The sequence below is a fragment of the Sphaeramia orbicularis genome, chromosome 12 (assembly GCF_902148855.1).
Source record: "Sphaeramia orbicularis chromosome 12, fSphaOr1.1, whole genome shotgun sequence".
In the NCBI taxonomy this organism is placed as follows: Eukaryota; Metazoa; Chordata; class Actinopteri; order Kurtiformes; family Apogonidae; genus Sphaeramia; species Sphaeramia orbicularis.
In genome coordinates this window covers 58539032-58560144 of record NC_043968.1, presented here as the reverse complement: position 1 = coordinate 58560144, position 21113 = coordinate 58539032, and the positions used below count along the sequence as shown (strand labels likewise).

Below are 21113 nucleotides of genomic sequence, written 5' to 3'. Positions count from 1 at the left end.
TTCGGGTTTTACGTCTCGCACAAGCGCAGAACGTACACTCAAGCCAGTAGTCGATTTGGTGTGTTCTTCACACTTTTTTGATCGTGTCAGGGAGACAGGAGCTGAATGATCAGTCGGGCTACCCTTTCTGGTGACAATCGGCAGTCGGGTTGGTGCATCTTTGCCCTTAAACGTATTTGAACAGACAGGTAGTAGAATTTCACACAAAACTAACTTCTTCCCTGATTTTTTCCATCCAGTTTGAGTGGTGTAAGGGATGAGCATGGTGAGTGATTTCATTCAGAAATTTCTGAAATGGAAACCATATACCAAGGGGCTTCAACCCAAACATGATGGTGATTAATGTTAGTTCCTAAAGTGGGAAAATTTCACAACCAACAAGATGAAGAATAGAACCGATAAGATGGGCTCTGATACTTTAATTAGGCATAGTCTTAATTGGGCTTGATGTTTATATCTACAAGTAAAGTTGCCCAATTTTGCAAATATTACTCTCAGATTGTGGATAAACAATAAAACGTTGGTGCAATATTGGAAATTGTGTTTTTTTTCTTGTCCACTCAAAAAGCTTCTTTTTCTGTCTAGTATTATCAATAGCCATCATCCATATGAGTAGCAGTAAAAACACACTCCAACATCACCATCATCATCATCATCAGCTGCATCATTACTACCTTTGCTGGGGAGGTTATTTTTGTGTTAGTTTGTCATCACTACCAGGAGAAATACAATAATTCTCTCTTCACTGTCATCTTCCAAATACATCAGTAGTTTTGCATATCATCACTCTCTGTCACAGGCTTTTTTTTTGTTTTTCATTTCATCGTCATATTTTATTCATACATAAAGCAAACAGCACAAATACAGACCTAGAATACACACGGAGCTGTCGTGGAGTGGATCGATGGCTCATTTTGTCTGTTTGTTTTCACAGCTCCACTGATAACACAGAGATGGTAATGGAGCTCAGCCTTAATAATGGACTTCATTTCAGCTCCTGTTATTGATGTAATTTTCTATTAGAGCTTAGGGCAGTCTTTAGTGTTTGACCGCAAAACACACAAACAAACAAACAAACAAACAAAATAAGGCCTCTAACACAACTATATAAAGAACTTGTCAAATTCCAGTGACAGTGTCAGGAGTTTGGGTAATTGACGACTTTCATTTAACGGACCCGGTGAGTCATTATGTTTCAGGCCTACAGTCTGTGGCTCTAGTATGACTGATGTCGCTGCAACTTCAGCTGACCATTCATTTTCATCTGAGCGAATACATCTCAATTCAGCTTGTGTCGACAGTGACACGACGTGACTCTGAGGTGCTGCATCATCAGCGCAATGAATCATGGTCATTAAACTCAATAACGGTTTGCTCATTGAAAATTGTGCGAATACGAATCTCCTCTCAAGTCACACAGCTGAAAGTAATTTACAACAAAAAATGTAGTCAGCACAGGCTCAATTTTCAACCCTACCATTAGTATTTCTATATTCATGCAAATCAAGTCAGGTATTTAACCCATAAAGACCCAGTGCTACTTAAGTGTCAGTTCCCAAATGAATTTTTCTCAATTTTTCACCTTTCTCAAGTGAATTATCACAATTTATTCTAATATTATGCTTAGTATTTTAGTAGTAGTTTAATTTACTGGTCATGTAGATGTCCATAAAAGCTCAAATTAAAGTTGAGGGTTATTGTCAGAAACAGAGAAAACTGAAGAAAAAGTGACATTTGCAGTAAAATATATCATCAACTGAATATAAAACAAGAGTCTCCATCCACTGTCATTGATCCAACGGTTTTACTGGAGAATCAATGTTGTAGAACAGTGGTTCTTAACCTTGTTGGAGGTACTGAACCCCACCAGTTTCATATGCGTATTCACCGAACCCTTCTTTATTAAAAAATAAAATATGATTTTTTTTTCCAAATTCAAGACACAGGCATATGTTTTACTGGTGCACAAAATGAACCGTGCATTAACATCACTGTGTTCAAAGAACAAAACCAATACAGTGCATGAACTCACAACAAATTACATACCTTTTCACAAAGACATGACCTTTTTTAATACTACCACACTGAAATGGTTTTAATTTTTGTATTCCAATAATGAACTTATTGTATTTATGCTATTTATCATTTTTTAACATTTTAACACACACCCATCACCTAATTTCCATCAGGCTACAATAATAATGAATACTTACTGCAAATCAGTGGGACTTCTGCTTTTTCCTTTGACAGACCAGTTCAGAAATGCGTGGCTTCACCTTGGCAAGTGCCACTCTCATGTCATTTTCACAGCAAAGTCTGTTCCTTTTCTTCGTTTTTATGTCCAGCATCCTTATTACGGCACTAGCTCGGCTTTAGTGTTATACAATTTCTCCATCCGCAACGGTGCGTCGGTCGTCACATGATTGTAACTGACCAGTGCGGTGGCCGAAAATGTAAACAAACGCTACACATGACTGCTTCCGTGGTTAACAGGAAGTAGCAAAAGTCATAACAACGATGTGGAAAATACTCAAATAATTCATCGTCAGACGAGTGGAAGAGATTATAAACACTTCCGGATGTGTTGTAGTGCTATAAGCAACAACAGTCCACCGCGTATATTGGATGTCAATCAGAGAAAGAGTCTCCGAAGCCATTTGTTTACATACACGGACCTAGCCTGACACACACACCCGACTAATGAGTCGAGTGTGTGTCTTGACCTCCGCCGAACCCCTGAGACTGACTCACCGAACCCCTAGGGTTCGATCGAACCCAGGTTAAGAACCACTGTTGTAGAAGATGATGGTGTTTCCATGGTAACTACAGAGCCTCTGAACATCCAAATGGGTCATATCTGATGACCATGAAAAGATGACAAACTGTATTTTACACCAATTATTTACATGTATTGACACAGTCAGGTAAAAAAAAAAAAAATTAAACCATCAAAAGTCATCAAAAACAATGGTTATGCAATCAAGTTCTAACTCCTGTGTGTGTCATGTGACTAAAAGAGACAGAAAAGAAAACATGGAATGCCTAAAAGCACTGTTTTTGTCAATACAATGCCATAGCTATGGCTGTAAGAACTGAAGTGATTTAGGTTATAATCAAGACAACATGGAAAATGGATAGATACTAGCTCTGAAATTAAACTCTTATGAGCTATTTTTGTTTTTATTATTATATTTGTCCAAGCAAATGTACCTTTAGTTGTACCAGGCATGAAAATGAACAAGAAATTGAAGAAAACAAGGGGTGGTCTAATATTTTTTTTCTCCAACTGTAGAATTAGTGGGTCAACAGGTGTTAAACATTTTAGATCAATACATGATTTTGGTCGCTGGTGAATGTTTGGGTCTTTATGGGTTAAAGTGGATGTGTGTGAATGCACTATTAGCTCTGATCATGCAGGGAATACTGTTTACTTATCACAAGTGAAAATATAGTTAAAATATGAAACAGGAAAAGAGAGTGAAGTGAGGCACACTAATGTGTTCCACAAATAGATGTCACATTTTGACTTAATGAAACCAGAGGTGATGATATGTAGAACATAAGAAATAGAGGTTGCACTAATCACTGTATTTGAGATAACCTTCTACCGGGCAAGTGACTACTTTTTGGTAATTTCCACATACATTACAAGACAGTGATAGCAGCAGTTCCAGTGAGGACAGTGAGGCAACGATCTCAGGTCCAGTGTGGTCTCCAGGGTCTGTAAGGTCCACCTCTGTATGAACAGTTAGTGTACCTGCTTTGTTAGGTACCATGAAGTAATGGTACTAATGTAAGATATGATGTTCAAAGGGAGAATGTGGATGTGGACAGGGGTCTGGATCAGCACTTATGATGTCGTAATGTTGTAAAATACATGTTATTTTCACATTACATGTATTTTCTTGTATTTTTCATATATAATTCTTGAATTTATTTGTTTGTTTTTTGCCACATACAGGCAAGAAACCAAATATGGTAACTTCATTGACCTTGATTTTCTACATGACAATAAAACATTTTGAAAAATCTCACAAAAGTAATAAAGTTTTTTTTTTCTCTATTTATTACTTGTTATATTTATATTAATATTGTGGTTTTAATCTATTGCCCTTTTGTTTAATCTATTGCCTTTTTATGCTTTATTGTCTTTTATATTTTGGCTGCTAAGGTGTTTTTATATTTTCTTGTGTCTATGCAAAAAGGCGATGAAACGTAATTTCATTCTGCACTGTATCTGTGTTGGTATTGTGTTTGAATGACAATAAAATGAATCTTGAATCTTGAAGTCTTGTTATGTCCTCTAATAACACACTAAGGTTGGAATTTTGAATGTCAGAGTATTTCTATGAGTGACCTATAAAGGGTTAAAACTGGATTTAGTCCATTCTGAGGTCTTTACTAAACAAGTGTACAGGCTCCTGTATTGACTGTTTACACCCATGAATTAGTTTTACAGCACCACAACATCAGACTGACCACTGGGAAAACATTGAATTTATACCAACATTAGCTTGTGTACAGGTCAGGTATTGTGATAAAGTGTCGGTAACTTCATGACACAGTCACAACAGTTAACCTCAGCTACAGTTAAACCGTCTGTTTTAGTGTTAGCTTCATTTTTCAGCTCTGGAGTTTACTGCTTTGTGTGTAAATGTATCCTTCATTTTAGATTAGGTGCTTCATGGACAGGCTCTCTTTAACTTCATAAGTAATGCCCTGTAGATTCATGTAGGTTGGCATCCATCAACAAATTTACTAATATTCACTGTGGTTATTGATATTCAGCTGGCCAACGGACAGTCAGTCAAATAGATCTCATTATCCAAAAGCAAGACCTGGTTTATTTTCTTTGACACAGCTACAATAATAATTTCCACAGCATCCAAATATTCACAGATGAAATATTTTCCACTTCATGCTTAATATTTGCTTTACTGAACATACCAAACATTCAGACCACATCCCTAATATTCTCATTTACAGATTTACCTCGGGCTACTTCCAGCAGCCTGTTTTTATTCTAGTCGTGTATTCTTTTATTGATTTTTTTTTTTTTTTTATACCAGTGTGACTATAGCTGACTATATCACATTGTTTTCCCATACTCTTCATTCATCACATGTAGCACTCAGGTACTGTTGGGTGTATAAAAGCTGTAAAGCCATTATTATTTTATGTAAAATGCAACCTGATTGCAGGGTAAATTAAAATAACTGAACATGTTTTTCTGCTATGATAATTAGGACGTAGGTTGCCGCTGGAACATTATGTCTCCAACTGTGAAGGTCACTCACAAAAGTGGGGAGTGCTTTAGAAAAGTGACAGAGAGGGCTCAGAAATGTCTAGCATAACATGAACAAAGAGCCAGTTGTGATGAGTGAGTATAGGTGTTACTGCTACAACATATCTGTTTAACAGGGGAATCTTACTTGAGGAGGTTTCCCAGGTTAAACAGCGCTCGGTTATGCTGCGGATTGGTGTCCAGGGCTTGCCTGTAGTAGCGCTCAGCCTCTTCTGGGTTTCGTGTCAGAGTGCCGAGGTTGTTCATGGCGCTAGCATGACGGGGATATAACCTAAGAGAAAAAAGACGAGAATAAAATGCATTTTTAAGAAATACTTTAGTTAGAGTTACCCCTCCACAAACCGGTTAAGTGTCAGTTTACATCCAAGTCTGTCCAGACTCATATAATAAATGCTGCGAAGATTTTGAAGGAATTTAATAAAAGGCACAAATTGTATTTCTTTTTTTGCTGATATGATATATGATATGGAGGGCCTCACATAATAAAATATTGGATTCCAGTGAATTATTTCCGGTGTAAGACACGTCTGGGCTCACAGAGTCTTCTCACAGTTGAGTACAGTGTTGAATAAAGAAAGATAAATGTTTTTAGAGAACATTTTACATAGATCTTGCATTTACAAGAGTACAATTGGATATAAGAGCTCGTCTAGTTTCTACAAAAATAAAACAGAAACTTATAAAATAATAAAAATAACTACAAATAATCTGAACTCAAAAAGCAAACTTTAAACTAGTGATAAACAATCTAAACATCCCCCCAGTTCCACTGATAATCCTCAAAATGTTTTTTTGCTTTATGACAAAGTTAAAAGCCAGAGGAGAATTTAACAGTTGGAAAGTCTGTCCGTTTATGCTCTACAACACCAAGACCAAATTACAATTAAAAGAGGAAAATATATATTTTTAGCTCGATCTGCCCCCAAGTAGCCATATTGATAATTAATGCAGCTTTAAACCCTTAATCTGAGTCTAAAACAAGAACAGAGCCTTTGTTTTCTGATGCTATTAAAACTTTGTTTTTGTTTTATGTTAACAACACTTATTTTCAGCCATGATTAATAGACAAATCTGATCTTTAATTCAAAACAATTAAGAAGAGCCCACAACACACGTCTACTTACTATTGCGTTTTTAATAAAAAATATATATATATATTGGTCTAATCCAATTACTTAGTGATTCATGAGCATAATAATTTACTTAAGCTGACTGAAAAGCAGCAGATGTATTAATATATATTGGATGTGTTATCTTTGTATTACAGTAATTTGTAAGAGCTAGTGGACTAGTTTTAGTCTGAACAGAGCAGTACTGTCAAACGATCATCTTAGGAGCCATTAACAGCTACACACTTCCACAGGGAAACACAGCATAACATGATCTTGATTGGACTAAGTGGCTTGTCACAGTGATAAGGATAATCTTCAGACTAAATGGTGCAGATAAATCAGCAGTGAGTGTGTGGAAGCGGCTGCTTTTCTGCTGACATTTACTGCTGCTCTCCATCACTGCAACAAAACACCTCAGTGTAATTGAAATACACTTTTATGGTTAGTGCCCATAATAGTGACACGAGCCTGACAAGACGCCCTGGGGCAAGAAGGGAGCGGGCGCTGCTGTAACGCTCTTTACTGTTTCTATGGAAACCTCATTGAGCGGGTTATTGGTTTGGCTGTGGAAAGTGCAGAGAGACAGGAAACACAGCTGATCAGCAGAGTCCTGATACTGAGAGGCTTCTCATCACATTGTGAGATATTTACACTATGAGTCACCAGGAAAATAACTGCTCTAACACCCTGTGCCCCTTCCCTGGGACTGCAGGTGTGTAAAGATACTGTGCAAAGAAATACCTCTGTAGAAATGCTACAGTTACAGTTTTTTTTATATTTCTGTGCAAATTTAACAATGGAGGATGGACACAAATCCTTATTCATGGGGTGAAAATGGTTTAACACGCCACTTCCTGCTTTGAATCCCCCTGAACCTATGAATGTTTACATAGTCAGTCAGATATATCTAAAAACCTAATGTTAATGCCCCGTGATCAGAGCTGTACAACCCATCTGTCCTTCAGTGGGAGTCTGAACTTCAGTCATTTTCCCAAAACCCATTATGTTGATGTTAAGGTACCAATATATGAAATTGACAAAAACAGTTCTGTTACCTCATTGAACCACTGTCCCGTTCTGTTAGTTGTGTGTCAGTTTGGATCTTACCTAATATGTTAAAAGCAAAGTCTCACAATAAAACGGACATAGTTATGAGTAGGTCATAACCTGATGTTACACTGAAATATGTGCCGATAGGTGCTAATATGCTAACCATGATTAACATCTCTTTCTAAAACATATGTTGATGAAGCAGAAAACATTGGAAATGCAGATCTCTGCTTTCTTGAACCAACAAAACATCAAATTCACACAGATCAAGACAAACAAACAGACCAAGGTCCTGAATGGTGACTCCCAGTAACTCAGTAAGTTAGTTTTACAAAGTAACAAATACTGGTTAATGCATGGAAACAAGTACAGAAGATTAAAACCACAACTACACCTCTGCTTCTCCTGGAGGAACATGTTTGAAAAAAGTGCTTTGAAAGATTTAAAAAAAAAAAAGTAACTTTGAGAATTACAAAACTTTAAAATGTGAGGGATGGAATTGATCCCAAGTCACTAAATGCCTTTCTGGAGAAAAAAACAGAAAGCAGAGGATGGTTGATTAAAGTGAGAGTGAGTGGTCTGCTGGGTTTTGGGTTATTATGGGCTGGAATGTGGTTTGGAGTCGGATGAAAGCTATTGAGGCTCTGCGCTCTGGGTTTGGCATGACAGCAGCCTGGATTAGCAGTGAGTTGTAGCGCTGAATCTCCCACATACTGGCAACACAGACAACAGTCAAAGACCAGAGAGAAGGGGATGGGAGAGGTAAAGAGGAAAGCAACCAGGGAGGTTTGACGTGAAGTGTCAAAGATGAATGGATAGGAGGAAAGGGAATAAAGTGGAGGCTAATGCAATAAGCATCCATGAATGTCCAGGAACCAAATTAGCCTGCCTTCATATTTGGATTCAAGCCCCGTGATTCCAGACGGATATCTCATTAAGACTGATGGCTGGCCAGGCTACCAAACTAATTTGTTGAACACCCCCCCAAAAAAGCCCGAAATTGATTGACCTTGATTCCATTTATAAAAACAACAAGAAAAGCACTCAGAGAGCGCAGACCTCTGCCAAGACAGATCTGTGCCCCCCCCCCCCATCACCACCAAAATTTAATCATTTTCTGTCAGTATCAACATTTCCTGAAAATTTCATGAGAATCTGTCCATAACTTTTTGAGTTATCTTGCTAACAAACACGCAAACAAACAAACATGCACGCATGCAAACACACAAAGCAAAGCGATCACAATACCTCCTGGCGGAGGTAATGAAAGGGTCAAACATCCAAGGGGGGGGGGGGTGAATACTTTTTATAGGTGTTGTATAAAAAGGCAGTCGACCTCTGTGTCTGGGAGTTAAATTACATTTATGTCATGGGCGTCTGGTGGATTTAAGGTGAACTTCAGGTCTTCAGTTCCCACTGGTAACGTCTGTCTGACAGCAAGGTAAAGCAAGGTGAGCATGTAGACCAGGGGTGGGCAATCCTGGTCCTCGAGGGCCGGTATCCTGCATGTTTCAGATGTTTCCCTCTTCCAGCACACCTGAAGGTCATTATCAGGCTTCTGCAGAGCTTGATGACAGGCTTATCATGTGAACCAGGTGTGTCGGAAGAGGAAAACATCTAAAACACGCAGGATACTGGCCCTCGAGGACCAGGATTGCCCACCCCTCATGTAGACAGTTATAATGATGCATGATTTTTGGTGAACTGTTGCCTCCACTTTCGATACTAGGTTTTAATTTTCACAGTCTTACTTGAAGAGAAAAAATATGACAAATATAAAATATCGAGGAGTTTCTAAGCATTAAACTGATTGCTTTATGCTATTCAGTACTCACAGTAAAAGTTCACTTCACCTGATTTTTGATCATTTGTTAGATTTGCTTCCTTTGCTAATCACTACACCACCGTGTACTGGTTAGCTTCATAATATAGACAGAGCATTACTCATCAAGAAATGTACGTCGTTTTCTTTTGCTATTTTACAGACCAAGGTTTGAGTTGTTTTCCACTGCTGCTTTACCCGGTGAATGTTTAATGGGCTCAATCCTGGCTAGAATTTAGTTAAACTGTGATAATCCCCTTATCAAGATATTCATATTCATTATATGCTGTATTCAATTCGATTAGATCCAATTTATTGAGATTAAATTATCTTTAATGCCATTGCAAATGTCACAAGTATAAGACAATGAATTGCAAATTGCATCTAACCAGTAGGATGAAGCAGTAGGATATTGTGAAATATACAGAGGTAGAGTCGACTTTGGGTATGAGATGATATATAACAGGGGTTTTTTCAAAGTGTGGGGTAGTGAGCCTTGTTATTGTTGTTGCTTTGTATGTTCCATGCAGGCTTAAAAAAAGGTTTCAACAAAAAAATTTATGAACATCTTTGTTTTTTAAACATCTTAAACATGTTTGTATGTTCTTAAACATGTTTTTTTAACTTTATCTGTGTATGTGCTTAAATATCTTTTTTAGACACATTTTAACATCTTTGTTTTTACCAGCTTTTTTCTTTAACACAAATGTCAACATCTGTATGTTTTTAACCATCTTTTTTTGCACATTTTAACATCTTTGTATGTTTTTAACCATCTTTTTTGCACATTTTAACATCTGTGTGTTTTAACCATCTTTTTTTTTGCACATTTTAACATCTTTGTGTGTTTTAACATCTTTTTAAATACATTTTAACATATGTGTATGTTTTTAACCTTTCTTTTAACACATCTTGACATCTTTGTGTGTTTTTAACATCTTAAACTTTGGTGCTTAGTTTCAATATGATGCCGGAGTTTACATGGTCGCATACTGTCATTAGCTAGCACCTCTTTGCAAATAACACACTGTGGCAGCGGAGCATCGTTAGGACCAATACATGAAAAACCAAACTTTAAATTAACAGGGTCATACTCCCTCAGTTTTCTGCTCGCCCCAGACTCTGCGTCCTCTCTCACTTTCACTTGGGGTACTAAAAATCGATGCATTTTGCCCCTCGCATGCAGTGTAGTTAGCTAACCAGATGTTTACACTTTTTTTCTTTTTTACTCAGGTTTATTTTTTCTCACATTGTGCCTCCCCTGAAGTCCTCTGGCACCTTCCACTTTGAAAACCGCTGATATATAACAAAATATTGACAGTATATACAGAATATGAATATGTGCAATAAGTTGAATATGAATTTTAATGTGAGCAGGTAAAAAGAAGAATATTTACTACTGAAATAAGTGTCAATACAGTCCAGTATTTAGAAGAAAAAAATACGAAGATCATGTCTGCATCTATTTACTGACAAAACTGACCAGAGAAGAGTGACGGAGGGAAAAAAAAAGGGATGTAGAAGGTGGAGTAGGCCTGAGGATGGAGCCTCTTCATCTCTGTGTTAACTCTCCACTGACAGGAAGAACAAATGGATGCTCTCTTTCATTAATGCAGTCTGTGTGCGTGTGATAGATGAACTGAGCACAAGATCTGAGCTGCAACAAGGCCATTACATGCATGAGAGCAGGCACCCGAAGGCGTATGTGTGTGTGTGTATGTGTATGTCAATGTACTTCCACGTATTTCAGTGTGTATGTTAGCACATTCATCTGCACAACCCATCTCACAAACAATCCACTGCACCACAATGTCCACTATGTCCATGTGCCACTAAAGCTGTCACATTCCCAGTGGGGACGTTCACTAAAAATAAACAACACGCACAGTGCACAGTTCAGCAGTGGATGCTACACTGGATAAAAGCCAGTGATGGGTGTGTGCTGTCTTAAAGGTCCTGTGAAATAAAAAGGTGTGGTGGCCTTGAGTTCTTGGCTATCCTTTCTTTAACCACCCTCTACTGTTTCCTCTAACTTTTTCAGACGTATACAGTATATTGTCTCATATTATCAGGTAACAGATAAGGTGATTATTGACATTTAGCGCATGAGATAAACCTTCCACGGATAAACTGCATCCGAGAACATAACTCAGTTCTTATCCTACAACTCTCTTTTCTTCTGTCAGCTTGTTTTTCCGTTGCAGACGTTATGACATTTTGACATTTGAAGGCAGGAAACACACACAGAGGGGTGTAATTGTTTAGTGAAAATGGCTGCATTCCATTTGTGTATAATTGTTAGTTTAGTGGAATGGCCTCCAGTGTCAACTAAATGAAGCGGAACCATCCTTAATGTTACAAGCCAAAATGTTTCCAGTGAAAAAAGGTCTGTTAAAAGGGAAGAAACAACTCAAGAAATTGAATTTTAAAGGGGTTCTATGCAGTAGTAATATTCCAAACGTATAACAGCAGGGGGGTGTCACATACCAGAGCATACTTAGGATGTATCCACAGACTGTAGCACTCACTGAATAAAGTATAAAGCTCATCTGTATCCTCAAGTTTCACAGCTGGTTATTTTAACAGTCAGTCAAAAATAACAGTGTCTTATAATTTCACATGCTGCATCAGCTGATAGTTTACATTATAGCTCTGTTAGCTTAGCTCTGTTTTTAGACTGAAAACAGCCGCAGTAAAACAACGAATCACCTCTGGTTTCTGTACAGTTTGTGTTGTCAGTAGCTGAACTTAAGATCTGTTTGGAATCAAACAAACAAGGTCAGAAACGTCACAGTTTAGTCTGAACCGTGGATCCACAAATGGCAACTTAGCACAAATAATAACATCAAATAAAAATTTTATACCTTCATAAGCCTCAGAATCCGTGTTTCTACCTTTCCTCACTTTCTTTGACTCTAAAAGTTGTTTCTCAGTGGTTCTCATTCCATCTGATCACTTTCTAATGTTTTGATAAAATGCCCTGTGGTGTTAGTTTTCATCAGCATGTGAGACCAACAGAGTGACTCACTACTCCCTCTGGTGGTCACATAAATCCACTGGCCAATGAGCATGAATAGATCCAGTTCATATCTCTACAATCCAATACACTGGTGTCTTTAACACAATTTCAGAGCTCTTTATTACCATAAAAACCCAAACATCCACCGTCGACCAAAAGCATCGACTGATCTAAATTACTGATCCTTTAATTCTATCAATCCATGTAAATAATTGGTGTAAAATACAGTTTGTCATCTTTTCATGGTCATCAGATATGACCCATTTGGATGTTCAGAGGCTCCATAGTGAATGTGGAAACACTGTCACCTTCTACAACATTGATTCACCAGTAAAACCCATGCAGTTGGATCAATGGCAGTGATGGAAACACTGGGTTTATGTTCAGTTAATGATATATTGTACTGAAAAAGTCCCCTTTTCTTCTTTTTTTTTCTGTTTTGATAGAATAACCTTTGACTTCACTCGGAACTTTTATGAACATCTACATGATCAGCAAATTAAACATAGGAAAACAGATGATTTTCAGTGGAAAAAAATGCAAAATTCAGAGGATAATATTATAATAAATAGTGATTAATCATTAAGGAAAGCTTAAATAGAGAGAAAAATTCATTTGGGAACTGACACAAAAGTCCCAGTGGGTCCTTAGGGGTTAATGATGCCACCATTGCAGTGCAGTGACAGGATAAAGAGAGACCAGTTTGACATAAAGTTGGCTCAGAAACAGTTGTAAATCACAGGTGAAAAACAGCAATTTCCTAAAAAAATGTAGAAATTACTCTGTGGCTATATTCAGCAGTGTATTAATCCACATTTAATGCTTCAGTGAGTATTCCCTCCAGAAGGACAGACACACCATGTGTGTTAATGAGAGGATCTTCTGCACATAATCTATTACAAGAACCGATGATGCCCATTTATTTTTAGATTATCATTTTGAAGCCTTCAGTTTGGCAATTTTCCTCTTACAAACATATCTTTTGGACCAGAGGTTGTAGCTGATGATGGATGGTGCCTGAAACCTGCTCAATGTAACACCAGCACATATTAATGAAAACACAGACTGACTGCACTGATAACAAAAAAAGAGATAATGAGTTCCATGCCAGCTAGTAATTTCATAAGTATGTTAATGTTATCAGAGTTGTGTATGATAAGAGTAAAGTTAACTTCTCATACTGTATAAAAACAGAAATGGGCTGGGTAGCTGACAGACCATACAATACAATATTCAATTCATGCTAACATTAACTAATAGGGTAGGTACTGTAATTAAATAAAAATAAAACATGTGCATAACTGAATCCTTTGACAGGCAAAACAGGGTAACTTCTTAAGTAAAACTACAATTGAGTTGTTTGGAAAAAAAAAAAACAAAAACGTTTTATATGTTTCATATTTATAAATGTTTCAATAAACAGAAGATCTGAAAGTCCAACTCAGCAGGCAGCTGCCAGTCAGAGTTGACAAAAAAAAAAAAAGTCTTATTTTTAGTTAGTTTTTTTCCCCCTGAAGGCTTGAACAGTGACTGTTGAGGCTTAGTCTCTGAAAACATTTACAGCCACAGTATTTATCACATGTGTGGACATACTCTGTATTACACTCTGTTTGTAATTTCATCACAGATTTGCTGAAATATTGCAGTGTTGGTCTGGTCTAAAATTAGTCTGTTCTTTACTGTTCTGCCAGTTGCCATTACACATTGGCATGAAACACACATTTTCATTTCACCTAGTGATCAAAAACACAGCACAATAAATAAGCCACAGGTAAGTGTTTTACTGGAGAATGGCTGATCTGAATACAGTTCTTTAGGCCAGTCTTTCTCAAATGAGGGTACCGGGGTACCCCCAGGGGTACTTGGAAGAAGCCAAGGGGTACTTAAAATCATTAAATAAGTCATCATGTATTGAATACAAAATAAATAATGAGAATTAATGCTTTAATGAAAATACATTCATATAGTAAAACTGACACTCCTAGTTTTATAGTCAGTCATCTTGTTTAAGCTTAGGTAACATTTTAAGAACATTTGTATTTTATATTGTTCAAGATGAGTTTATTTAAGTAATTCAGTAAGTAGTTTGTTGATGAAGGGTTCATTTATTCATTAATGACCAATTCATTTATTTTTCTTATCAATGAAAGAGGGCACTTTTCAATTTATATTTTGCACACAAAATTTACTGATAAAGATTTGTTATTTTTAATATATTAGAGTTAAATATATGTTGTTTGTTTACAAAGTTTTGAAAATATAAACAGACACCTTTGGTACACAAACAAATTTTGCCTAATTTTTTCTAGCAAAACTGCTGAAGTGACAGCTTCAACTTGGCTAAAAAAGTATATTTCAGAGGGTACTCCACTGTAAAAGATTTGAGAACCACTGCTCTAGACGGTACTTTGCACATTATCGAGTTCAGGACTTTACATGTGATGAGGATGAAATCTGGTCAGACCCATGAAGAAGGCAAGATCGAGTTGAGATGACTTATTCCCCTGCTTCTTTCCACATAGCCTATGTTTTTAATTTCTGCTATGCTTGTACTGTTTGAAGAATGAAATACATTTTTTTCCTCTGATTTACTTTCACACTGTGCTCTTGTCAGGATACTTTATTGGAAACAGCACTAGCTTGGTCTAAGGTCAATTTAAAGGGCCCAGTGGCTTCATATCTGTCTGTTCTTATGAATGCAATATCTCAAGAATGCCTGGAGGGAATCTGCTCAAATTTGGTAAAAATGTCCACTTTAGTCGTAGAGTTTGGTTGTGAAACACAAGAGAACTGCATGAACAGATAGTGGATGTATCTGGTTGAACATGCACTTACTGGTTTAAACATATTTTCAGATCCTACTTGACATTATGGAGCCTCACCCCATCAAATCATACATTATGCATTAAACACCTCATCATGGGGTCTTTAATGTTCTTCTACTGGGTGATGTATAACTTAACAGTGTGTTTTTTATGTTTAATTGCATCTTTAACAAATGTGAAAATTTACCACAGCTGACAGGTTACTGGATGTTAAGGGACCACAAAAAAGACAAACAAAATAAGTGAAAATAATTACAGATTGATGAGAGAGCATGTCTGCTTTATGGTTGCATGGTGCAGTAGATGTTCTTAAACTGAAAGAAAAGCCGGTTATTTTTACTGTTGGCACTGTGAGACTGATTCAGCAACTGCTCAGCTGATTGAAGCCTGGTGTTTGACATCTTGTTTCATTTGTCTGACAATTTGACACAACATTCCTGTTTTGCAGTTGACAGCAGACCACATTTAACCTGTGTTTTTTAGTGCATTGGACCATTTCTGGCAGCTGATGTAGTTAAGAGCATTTAGACTCTTTACTGCAACACTATGTACTAATGACAAATAGGGAGAAACATAGCGTGAAAAAAAATTGAATTAATGCTACATTTGGTAAAAAGCAGAAAAATACACACAGTAGTGATACATGTATAATCAAAAAAGGTTGAAAGACAGTTGAAATAACAAAAATATATGACGTAACAAATGGCAGTAAAAAAAAAAAAAAGCCTGAGGTTCTTGGAATATATTGAACAGGAAAATAAAAAGTACAGGATCCCTTGGGCTCCAGGAAGTGATGCTGTATCACCCTCCTCACCCATGACGTCATGGCGACGTTGAGCCCATTTACATGACCATAAAAATGCGATAACTGGGAGTAATCGGATAATTGTAATAATCAGATCTGATATGTTTACATGCACTTCAGAAATGCGATAATTGAAAAACCCTGGCTTACATATTTCAGCCAATTATCAGATTTCTTTCAGAGTATGTGATGATAGACTCAAACTTCCTGTTTTTTTTCCGCTCCTGTTTGACTACGTCACTTCTGTTTTCTACGATTTCATTGTTTTGACACATGCTCAGATGTAAAAAAAACCCAAAACAAATCTGATTAACAGGTTGACGTGCATGAAGACATTGGAGGTGCATGTATACCTGTCCAGGTGTGTTAATTCAGTTTCTCTTTATCAGATTACTGCTGTTTACATGATCACTTGAATAATCTGATAACTACAGAAATCAGATAATGATCAGATTTTAGTCTGTGTGTAAATGGGCTCATTAACTATGGCATTGAGAACCTTGAGATTAAAGACAGTTATACCCAAATGTCAAATAGTTTGGTGTGTGTACCAACTGACCACATGTCAGTGATCCTCTGATACTCTTTCATTAAGACTTTGAAAGAGTCATATACAGCAGAAATTTCAAAATTCAAACTCAGAATTTCAACAAATGAGTAGACCTGCATATGGGAACTCAACCATCAATTACATGAATAGTTTACAAATAAATAGTTGATAATGGACAAAGAGTTTACTGATATTCCTGCAGTTGTGGTTTTTACTGATCTTGAAATAAAATCCTAGCTCCTCTTTGAGATTTTCTAAGAACGGTCTTAAGATTGATCTCAACACTACTATCTGTACAGACTTTTAGAATTCTCTAAGACCCCATGAACTTATGTGAGGCTGAAACATGTTTTTTCTTTTCTTTTCTTTTCTTTTCTTTTCTTATTTTTTTTAAACTTGTCTTGTCCAGTATCATAACAGCAGAATGGTAGCCTGGCTGCCTTTTGGTGTTGAAAAAATTTGCTTTTCCAAGGGAAACTTCATAAAGTATATAAGGCTCCCCTTGATATTCTACTGTCTTTATTCTGAGTTTTGCTGAACCACATTTCAATGCCAGATCTGACATGAAGAAACAGGGCAAAGAAGAAGAATAGGGGAGAGAAGGGAAGGAAAGAGTGAATGGGGGAGAAAAGGAAAGAAGAAGGTGGCGAAGACCCTCACAAGAAAATATCAACAATACTGACAATAACAACCATGGTGATAATTATCATGGTAAAAATAACTAGAACAAGAACTGAGTAAACTGGGTGGAAAAAAAAGAAGCAAGAAACATGGTTTTTCAAGAGAATTCATGTTATGAACTGAGATGGGTCAGATGTACTGGTACGGAGTAAGTGCATTTCTAAAGTCTAACCTGCCTGCATCTACATGTTTTTATACAGCTATTGCTGATTTTTGCATAAAAAAACAGAAAAGTGCCACATTGAAATCTGACAAAATAGAGATAAAACACAAGAACATTAGCAGCCATATTGTATAGCCACCAGTGCATTTTGTCTGACTTTAATTTCACACCTGGCTGAGACTCCAAAGCAGCTGCAGAACAAAAACAAAAATCAAGGGTTTTTTTTTGTTTTTTATACAAATATATGCCGACAAGAGGGGTTTTTCCTAATTGATTTGTAAAGATGAGTTTTATGCAAATAGAGGCACAGACTATCTGTATAACAGCATCTTTTTTAATATGACAGTGTAATTCAGCAATATTGTTACACTATAGTAGAAATTCCTTTCACTACAATAAGACTTTTATTACTCGACTATAAAGTTGGGGCTGGTATTAATATACCACTGTCAACTGTGAACTTCAGCTCCACCATAATAACTCTTTGATTATAGTGATTTACATAACAAATAAAAACCATAAAAAAAAATGTGTCCAAGGCCGGATGTCAAAAACAATGTCAAGAATTTACCACTTTACTGTTTTTCTAGACGCCCACACACATTTCCACCAAGTTTAACCCTCTAGAGACATGTGTACTATCAATGCTACTTTATTAGATAACTCTTGAACCATTTATGACAGAGATGAGCTTTAAATCATCTCTAACAATACAGTGCTCGACAATGCAACCAGTGGTGCCTGAGCAACAATCTGAGCCAATTTCAGGTGCAATCATCTGATACAGAACGGAAAGTTGTTCCAAGTCAGTGGAGTGGAAATTCTCTTTTGAGATTGGTTGGAAAGCAAAGGTTTTCCAAAAAAATAAAACATGACACAGTGCATGGAAAAGATTAAATATAATGTCAAACAGTTTTGCACAATATATTTGCTCCATTTAAATATCATTTTGGATTATTTTCTGTTTGTCTTAATGCCATCATTACATATTTTATTAATGTGTAGACTATATTATGCAGGTTTTATGTTAAATGCTGATGTTCACTGTAATGGGTGCATATTACTGAGCCCACCATGTTGAAGGTAGCATCAGTCCCTCAGGTGCATTTGAGTGTGGAACAGAATTCATAACATACCAGGAATAAGAGACTTTTATATTATTAATGGCCACTGCAAGGGAGGGTGGAGGGATAGTCAGTGATTGCAGTATGCAAGTTCACCACAAGATGTCACTGTAAAGCTTTAAGCCATAAGCGGAAACTGGATGGCAGGATGTACTCTGTAGTAACAGGTCAGTCAGTCTGTCCTTTTATTACACTGAACAAAAATATAAACGCACCACTTTTGTTTTTGCTCCCATTTTTCATGAGCTGAACTCAAAGATCTAAAACTTTTTCTATGTTCACAAAAGGCCTATTTCTCTCAAATATTGTTCATAAATTTGTATAAATCTGTGTTAGTGAGCACTTCTCCTTTGTCCTTTGCTGAGATAATCCATCCACCTCACAGGTGTGGCAGATCAAGATGCTGATTAGACAGCAGGATTATTGCACAGGTGTGACTTAGGCTGGCCACAATAAAAGGCCACTCTAAAATGTGCACTTTTACTGTATTGGGTGGTCCAGGGGGGTCAGAAAACCAGTCAGTATTTGGTGTGACCACCATTTTCCTCGCACAGTCTTCTTCATGAATTCTCTGAAACAGCTTTGGAGATGGCTTATGGTAGAGAAATGAACATTCAATTCACAGGCAAAAGCTCTGGTGGAGATTCCTGAAGTCAGCATGCCAATTGCATATCTTAAAACTTGTGACATCTGTGGTATTGTGCTGTGTGATAAAACTGCACATTTTGGAGTGGCCTTTTATTGTGGCCAGCCTAAGGCACACCTGTGCAAAAATCCTGCTGTCTAATCAGCATCTTGATATGCCACACCTGTGAGGTGGATGGATTATCTCAGCAAAGAAGAAGTGTTCACTAACACAAATTTAGACAGATTTGTGAACAATATTTGAGAGAAATAAACCTTGTGTGTACACAGAAAAAGTTTTAGATCTTTGAGTTCAGCTCATGAAAAATGGGAGCAAAAACAAAAGTGGTGCGTTTATATTTTTGTTCAGTGTATTTACATGTTACTGTTCTGAATATGAGGTGCAAATACATGCAGAAAACGGCACGTTTTGACAAACACACATCTTTTTAAGTGCAGTTTTCTTTTGCAGAGATTCATGTGCACATGTTCCACCAAAACAACTTCTTTTAAAACACTATTTTGAAAAAGTGCTGTTGTTGCATCCTTTATTCCCACATACATTGATATTTTTGTCATTTCATACAAAAAAGTGTGTATTTTTTATCCTTAGTGTGGCCCTATTATTCCATATAACATTTTATATCCTAAAGGTCAAAGGTCGCCCTCACTTCAACATGGTAATATTCAGTAAAAGCCCTTTTCAGTTCGTTATTCTAATACTATTCATCACACAGACTGATGTAAACCAATATATGACTGGTTCATGAGGACCTACAACTATGAACTGCTACTTCTAGTTTTATTTTTGTTAAACATTTTTGCAGTTAGGAGAGTTTTAAAGCATTCATTAAATTACTTAAATGCTGTAGTAGTAGTTTTAGAGAATTTGCAGACCAACAGACCCCAAACTAATCTTCTGTAGGTGGAGAATTTAAGCCTGAGCTGAGTTAATTACTGAAAGGTCATTATTTGGGTCAGAGAGCTTTAGTGCAGACCTGAGGGCGGTGGTGTAGTGGTGAATGGCCTCCTGGTGCCGACCGCTGTCTTTCAGGAAATTAGCGTAGTTGTAGTGGACTTTGGCGTTATGAGGCAGCGTCTGGATACCAGAACTGAAATGAGAAGGAAGTGGAGGAAGAGGAGGAAGAGGTAAAGGTCAGTCTTAAATGTATAGCACAATATGCGAGGCAAACACACACGTATCTGAGGAACCAGAGGGGAAAATATTTCAGAGAAGGAAAGGGTGACGTTTCATAAGCACCCGCCTAATGACCACACACTCACTTAATATTCACACACTATATCTGATGTGTGTTTAAGCTCTTAACATCGACCAGTATGGTAAACAGATCTTCTGGGACATGTTACCTGTGTTTCCAGGTATTCTTTCACTCAGATATATCATCTTTCAAAGGCTAAAAAAAACCCACTAGTGCTGTCAAAATGTACACACTGAATTTATGATTAATCTTCCTGTTTCGGGCAGTGTTGGGTAAAGTTTCCTGCATGGTTGCGTGAAAGTGTGGGTTTGTTTATTTGTATTTTAGGACAGTACAGCTGTGAAACTGTCTGAAAATAACATTTTATGACTTCGATGTAGTCCTTGATTTTCTGTAACGCTGCTCTCTTCATTCACTCTAAACTGCTGCACCATCACCATGCTTCTCTTTCTTTCTGCTCCAGCTCAGCTGAGTGTTCAGCTCTGGTGACTGTATGCAGTCTATGGTCTGATGTAAAAAATCTACATAATATTACAAGCCTGCACTGCAATGCATTGATGTATACGCATCTGATAGCAACCTACGATGAAGCACCTCTGTATGACGTTCATATGATACACCACAACTTTTGTTCCATTCTTGTAAATCACAGGTGTCAAACATGCAGCCCGGGGGCCAAAACCGGCCCACCAAAGGGTCCTATCTGGTCTGTGGGATGAATTTATGAAGTGCAAAAAGTACACTGAAGATATTAACAATCAATGCTGTGAAAATCATCTTAGGTCAGTTCAATCTAAAATGGGTCAGACCAGT

At 37.1% G+C, this 21113-nt stretch overlaps 1 protein-coding gene across 1 annotated transcript in view; it reads right to left on the bottom strand.

The window, feature by feature from the left end:
• tmtc1 (transmembrane O-mannosyltransferase targeting cadherins 1) overlaps positions 1-21113 on the bottom strand; it is a 264439-nt gene that overhangs the window by 27177 nt on the left and 216149 nt on the right. The window contains exons 10-11 of the mRNA XM_030149448.1: positions 20079-20192; positions 5433-5576 (exon numbers count right to left, since the gene is read on the bottom strand). Of these exons, the coding sequence (XP_030005308.1) occupies positions 5433-5576; positions 20079-20192 (258 nt within the window). The remainder of the gene's footprint in view (positions 1-5432; positions 5577-20078; positions 20193-21113) is intronic.